At 38.7% G+C, this 6,467-nt stretch overlaps 1 protein-coding gene across 1 annotated transcript; it reads right to left on the bottom strand.

Moving 5' to 3' along the window:
- Positions 1–2,023: 2,023 nt before the first annotated feature.
- ier5l (immediate early response 5-like) lies at positions 2,024–5,405 on the bottom strand. The gene has a single exon (XM_042509548.2). The coding sequence runs from the start codon at positions 5,253–5,255 to the stop codon at positions 4,362–4,364; it is 894 nt and encodes a 297-aa protein (XP_042365482.1). The 5' UTR covers positions 5,256–5,405; the 3' UTR covers positions 2,024–4,361.
- Between the last annotated feature and the right edge of the window lie 1,062 nt (positions 5,406–6,467).

Genomic DNA, 6,467 nt, shown 5'->3' with positions numbered 1-6,467 from the left:
TCTGACATCATCTCATGTGCTTGTTTTTTGTGAATCTTCATTTTTAAAGATGTAGGGTCCTAATGCAGCAGGCAGATGCTCTCTGTAAATAGTCACATATAGAATCCTCCTGCATCCGATTTCTGCATAATTACACCCCACATTGTTCACGTTGCCTCATTCCTTCCATTACAACCTACCTACTGCAAGTTATTATGGGGAGCGGGAGCTGGAAAAATCCCACAGAGCTGCAGGAGCAAACGAGCAGCGGCGATGGATGTGATGTGTTGGGGTAGAGCGATGGCTCATTCTGAGAATCAGAGAAATGAGCCAGCCAGGAAGAGGAGGAGGATGAAAGAGAGGAGGAGGAGGAGGAGGTGGTGGAGAGGGAGGGAGGGTGGCGTTGGGGTGGGTGTGTGGAGAGTTGGAGGGAGGGTCAGCCTGAGGTGGCTCTGCTCTGCATACACAGCCCGCTGATATCTTCATTCATTGATTTTAAAGAACACCACCAAGTGGCACAGTGCAGAGATAACAGGACACAAAGTTTTGCAAGAGGAGGGAAGTCCAGGCTGAGATGGGAAGTGTAGGCTAAGTCATATGGTGCAGGTGGTGCATTGTGGGAAGAGGCAGCAAAAATTCAAAAATTAAGTATGGTAAGTACCCTTAAAAAAAAATATTTAGCAAAGACAGTATAACAAACTAGTTTAGATCATTGAGTATTGTGATTGATTATTTGCAACTTTGGCTAAGGAGGCTTGGTAGTAAAATACATTATCTTTACAACTTTGACAATAAATAAATAAATAAATAAATAACTCAAGGTCCACTTACTTGCTTTTACTTGAGCTTTCATCTCTATCTTTCAGTGGAATTCGCTCATTGAAATAGCTCAGCTGTCTTCACGTGACCGGAGAAATATAATATTATGAGTGAAATACACATAACATGCATACTCCATCCAATGAGGAAGACCATGCCATGCAGCTAAAAGTCCCCCAAAAAGATAATAAGTAGCCCTTGAGATGTATTTTTTTTCCTTTTTATTTAAAAAGAATTCAAAGTAATGTTTCTTAAGTCAAACAAAACACATTGTGTTGTATTAGACGGTTTATAGGTTTTATTAATATTATTAATCTTGTTTCCATTTTCTAAGGGTTTTTATGATGTTACTAATGACTTTATAAATGTTAAATAATTTAGTAATGGTTTAAATTAGTTGCAAATCATTAGGAGCAATACATTTTAGGTTGCCAGGTTGTGAAAGATTAAATCATTCCATTTTATAATAACTTGTTAATGAAATAGTTAGACATTTTGGGAAATAGGAGAGGAAATTGTTCATAACAAAACCTACCTGAAATGACCACTTGTTTTCAATAAGAGTTTAGTTTTAGGAAATATTGAGAAAAAACAAGATATATAATATTATTGTGAGCTTTAGAGATGCCAATAGGCAGATTTTGTTACTATTGGACAAATCCAGGCTAGCTGTTTCCAGTCTTTGTGCTAAGCTAAGCTAAGTGATATTGATTTTTCTTTAACCTTTTCTTCAGAGTTGCATTATTGTAAAAAAAAAAATCTTTTAAATATTTCACTTACACTGTAAAAATAAATAACTTGTTTTAACATAAAAAAGTTAGTGTCTGGGCTGCCTTTAATTTTTTTAAGTGGACTGAATTTGAGAAGACAAGTTGAATCATTACAAAACTTAACATTTTAAGTTCAAACAAAAAGTTTAATTTTACAGTATATAACTGTGGATTTATTGGTATGTGTTTTTAGAAAATTTATGAAAAACCTGTCAGCCTTGTAATTACGTATTAACATTTGTATTACCTAATAGAAAGGATACAAATCAGCCAATGGAAAGGTTGTTCTTACCAGTGACTGATCCATGAAGCATTGAAGCATTTCCTTCATATGTGAAAGTATTTTTCATAATAGTATCATGTGTGGCACTAGTAAGCCACCACAGATCTGTAACTATAAGTATTTTTTTCATAAACAATGGCTCCATACCCACAGTCAAACACAACAGTTAGCATTAAGGTTTTCATTTTTTATTAAGATTATAAATTTTTAACAAATATTTTCTGCAACAGTTTTACCCGGTGATATACAATTTAGTAAGCACAAAAATACAAGAATAACAACAAAATATGTAGAGAATGGCTGAATACTCTCTTTATTTTGGTACACATAGTGCTCATAAAGCTAATGCGTGGATTCTCAGGTTATGGCTAAATCATGAGTTTGCCTTTTTAAAACAAAAGGACTAAAATTCATTCTTTTACAAAACAAAGTAAAACTCACAAAACCAAGACATGTTGGAATTATGAACCGCTGTGAAGGCTTTGAGCAATGATTAAGAGGGGGTCAAACTGCCAATATAAGCCGGACTGTTTTACCATCACACACTGGGAGTGGAGGTGAAGTGATAACCACAGTAATAGCCCAAAAAGTGTTACAGTATGAAAGTGTTGGCACTCCATCAAGTGATATGAGTTGGTTCAGAGTCCATGTACCTCAAAAGTGTTTCGGAGGGAGTCTTGAACGTGGTGCTCAGAATGTGCAAGGTCCATTACAAACAGGAAAATGTTTTGTTTTGCTTTTCCCCAAAAGGTTCGTCAGCCCAGAACAGGAGACATTCACTCACTTTCAATTCATGACAATAGCTAGCAGTGGTGTGCATTTTATTTAAGGCAACAGAAGTCAATCCATTTCATCAGTCACAGACGTGTATTCTGAAGACACATGTCTCCCATTCTGACAGGACAGCCTGTACATGGTAAATATGGCACGAACTCTGTCTTCTCCCCGCTAAAACTATTGTCATTAAAATGCAATTTTTAAATAACTTTTCTTTTTTTCCTGCAAAAATAAAGTTGATTTATGTAGGGGAGACCAGGGTCAGTTGTAACACTTCCATATCCTCCAATCAGAAACAAGTGTGTGATGTCACACAGTGCACACCAATGAACCGCACTCACAATGTTACTGATTTTTTTTTTACGACAAAGGTTTTCTTTGAGGTATAATTCTTGATGCTTTTGTACTACGTACATTTTGAATCACTGTTTTTGATACAAGTTTGTGAGAGACAACAAGCTACAGAGGTTAGCCAAGCCAATGTTGAGATTTTAGCACATTTTTTTTAACACTAAGAGGTCAGTGGTAATTCATGCTAAAACTGATTTAGCTAATTGGCTAGCTTAAATTCCTTGTCACATATTGAATAGTGGGCATTAGAAATGTTTGAAAAATTAAGTTAACGTGATTAGCCAGTTGGCCAGTTGTGTTGTTTTACATTTTGTGTGTGAAAAGTTAATTCACCTTATAAACACCTGGAGGGACATCACTTTGCTTGTGCTGCTTTCAGATGCCCTTTCCAAGTATCTAAACCTTTGAACTATTAGTAAAATGGTGTGATTAAAAGAAAATTGGAAAGGGACAATAGATAACTTGTTAAGAAATGCTGAACAAATTGCCTAAAAATTGTACATTTAGAAAATCATTTTTAAAAAGCAAGGGAAAAAAGAAAAAGCTAGGGGAAATTATCATAATTACATCTTTTAATTCATATTAGAAAATTATTATATATATTTTTAGCACCTTTTTCATGTAATTTCCCTGTTGCTGGGTTTTTTAAAACTTTTTTTTCTTTTTACCTTTGTGGAAATCAAATTTTCAGGTATTTTTCTAGTTTCATGCTAATTTTTGGGTCATTTTAATAAGGCTGCTCCTAAACCAGTAACGTTTTTGGACACTGGTGACAAAAAAGTAGATTTTTTGCTGTATTTTAACTGACCCCAAGCATGGGGCTCTATTCCATACATCTTTCACTACTATTGGCAAGTAGAACAGATGTGGAACAGTAGCCTAAATAAAACTATTTTTCCAGTAAAACTGCAGAATTCCCCTAACATTTTCAATCACATAAATGGAAACGTTCAAGAAAATTATTTTTAAAGTTTCCGTGAATGTTCCCATTTTGTTTTCTATAATGTTCCAAAAATGCTCTAGTACGATTTACATATCCTGAGAACATTCCCGGAAGATTGGGTATGTCAATAGTGTCAGGGAACGTTCCGAAATTTGGTATGGTCATTTTGTAAAAAAAAAAAAAAAAAAAAATCTCTCCAAAGAACATTTACTGAGAGCGTAACTATATAAAACGTTATATAAATTACATCTTCGCGTGAAGCGTTCTCAGAGAAGAGTGTGGGAACATTTGTAGACGGAACATTCTCCTGAGCTTAGAAAAATGTTTCCCAACAAAGCCTGGCAGTGAAATCATCTCTCCGCTGGGTTTAACTGAATACTTTAGTGGAATAACATGTTACAACTGACCCGGTCTCCTCTAAAATATTAAAAGGTTTGATTCAAAATGCCACAATCGCTCGGGTCCATGCGCCCAGACTGGCCAGGACCTGTTTGCTACAGATCTGATCCAAGTCCGCCTGTCTGCTCAGCAGCCCTGTAAACCCCGAGCCGAAGATGGAGATCAGGTTGGAGATGTTGGAAGTGTCTGTGTAGTCTATGTTGGAGTAGGAACAGTCCTCGCGCTTCGCCCGTTTGCGCGCTGCTGTAAAATCTGATACTTCCTCAACGTCGGACACACAACAGCCGAACTCAACCTTCCGTTTCTTGGCCGGAGACTGCGCGCCCTGGCCGCACTGGAGCGCGTCACAGCAGCAGTCCTGGTGGAGGTAGCCGTTCTCCACCGTGGTCACCACATGCGTGTCCAAATCCAGCACTGTGGTTTTGTTGCAGTGCGCGCTGCTGTTTGCGGGGAACTGGTCACAGTGTGGCACCGGGGAAGCCTCCATGCAGCAGCTCCGGTAGTAGGAGGGCTCCGGTTCCTTGCCGCCGTCCTCAAGCGGGGAGCAGCCGGAGAGCGCGCTCGATGTCCGGGCGTGCGCCGCTGGCTGCGCCGCGCCTCGGTGGCACGCAGAGCCGCACACGCTCGCCTGTTCGCCGCAGCAAGCAACCCGCGCCTGCTCCTCATCGTCCGCGTCCTCTGCGTCCAGATCCAGCGGGTTGAGCTCCTGGATCTCGTTGCAGACCGTCATCACCTCCTCGTACTGCTGCATTCTGTAGATTTCCGCGTATTTCTCCTTGATGTAGACCTGCCTGGCGTTCCTCAGCACATAGGACACCAGCAGGTTTTTGTGCAGCTTGATGCCCCCTCTCTGCGTCCTGGAGTTGTGGATCTTCATTAAGGAAATGGAAATCAAGCTTTGCGCGTCCACTGCGCATTCCATGGTGTTGATCATTGTGATGTTTCTCTGGTCCACCTCCAGCTCCTCTCCAGGAGAGGGAAAGCGACTCTCAGCTATCTCAATGGGAAGCGTTTTGTTCGAGGAGAAAGGTTCAAGTCAGCTCTGTGGAGAAACATTGGACACAGCGATCCGCCTCTCTCTCAGAGCCAGCAATCATTCGCAGATGGCTTGAAACCAGAATACATATAGTCCAGACACAGGGTCCGCCCTCTTCATGGAGAGCCAATTAGCGGCCTGGGATGTGTTGAGTGGCAGACTGTTGCGCTGGAAATATGTCGCCGTCGACCAATGAGCGTCAGGCGGTTCCTCTGTACTATTCAAATTCCACCCAGGTTGTCTAACAGGAATGTCCTCATTTCAGCTGCCCCATCCAGAAAGCAGCCAGTGTTCCGGGTAAACAATAAAACAAGCTTCAAACTTGTCACAGTTTATTTTAAAGTTTGGGGGTCCAAGTTAAAGTATTTGTTTTAAATTTTGACCAGGAAATCTGAAGAAGAACTTATTTTTAAGCCCCTAAACTGTGTAACTCTCAAAAACCTGAGCAAATTGGATTGATTTCTCCCAAAAACATGGCGAGAAGGCAGTGAGCTATGAAAGAAGAAATAACCTAAAACATAAGCAAGATATTAGCAAAAAAAATGCATGAAAATCACCTGAAATTATGCCTTTAAAAGACTAAAATAAAGAAAGAAAGATAAAAGGAAGAAATAAAAAGAATGTAAAACAAACAAGGAAATTTCCTGAAAAAAAGCTTAAAAATGATCATGCTTTAAATAATAATAAAAAAAATTAGGAAATTATATAAATCATTTTAACACATTTAAATCATTTTTAAAGCACATTTTACATACTTGACATTGTTTTTAGTCATTTAAATTTGGCTATGTGGTTAATAACATATCTTTGCAGTGTGACAATCTCAGAACACATTTCAATTTTTACTTTACATGGACTTTAAATATGTAATCACGATTCTTATAAATATAGTTTTACTATAGTTGTTCTATTTTTTCCCTAGAAATTTTTCCCTAGGTTTTTTTTTTCAATAATTTTCTAATTCATGGAACATTTCTACTCAAGGTGGTCATTGCCCCCCCCCCCCAATTTTTTTCAGGAAATTGAACCAATTTGCTCAGGTTTCAAAGGTTTCAATACGTTCGAAAGGCGTTTCAAAACAGCACAAGAAAAGTGATCTAGGTTTCAAAG

The sequence above is a fragment of the Plectropomus leopardus genome, chromosome 20 (assembly GCF_026936395.1).
Source record: "Plectropomus leopardus strain MGB_pleo_1.0 chromosome 20, ASM2693639v1, whole genome shotgun sequence".
Taxonomy (NCBI): domain Eukaryota; kingdom Metazoa; phylum Chordata; class Actinopteri; order Perciformes; family Serranidae; genus Plectropomus; species Plectropomus leopardus.
The sequence above is the reverse complement of the archived record's forward strand: the minus strand, read 5'-3'. Positions and strand labels throughout refer to the sequence as shown.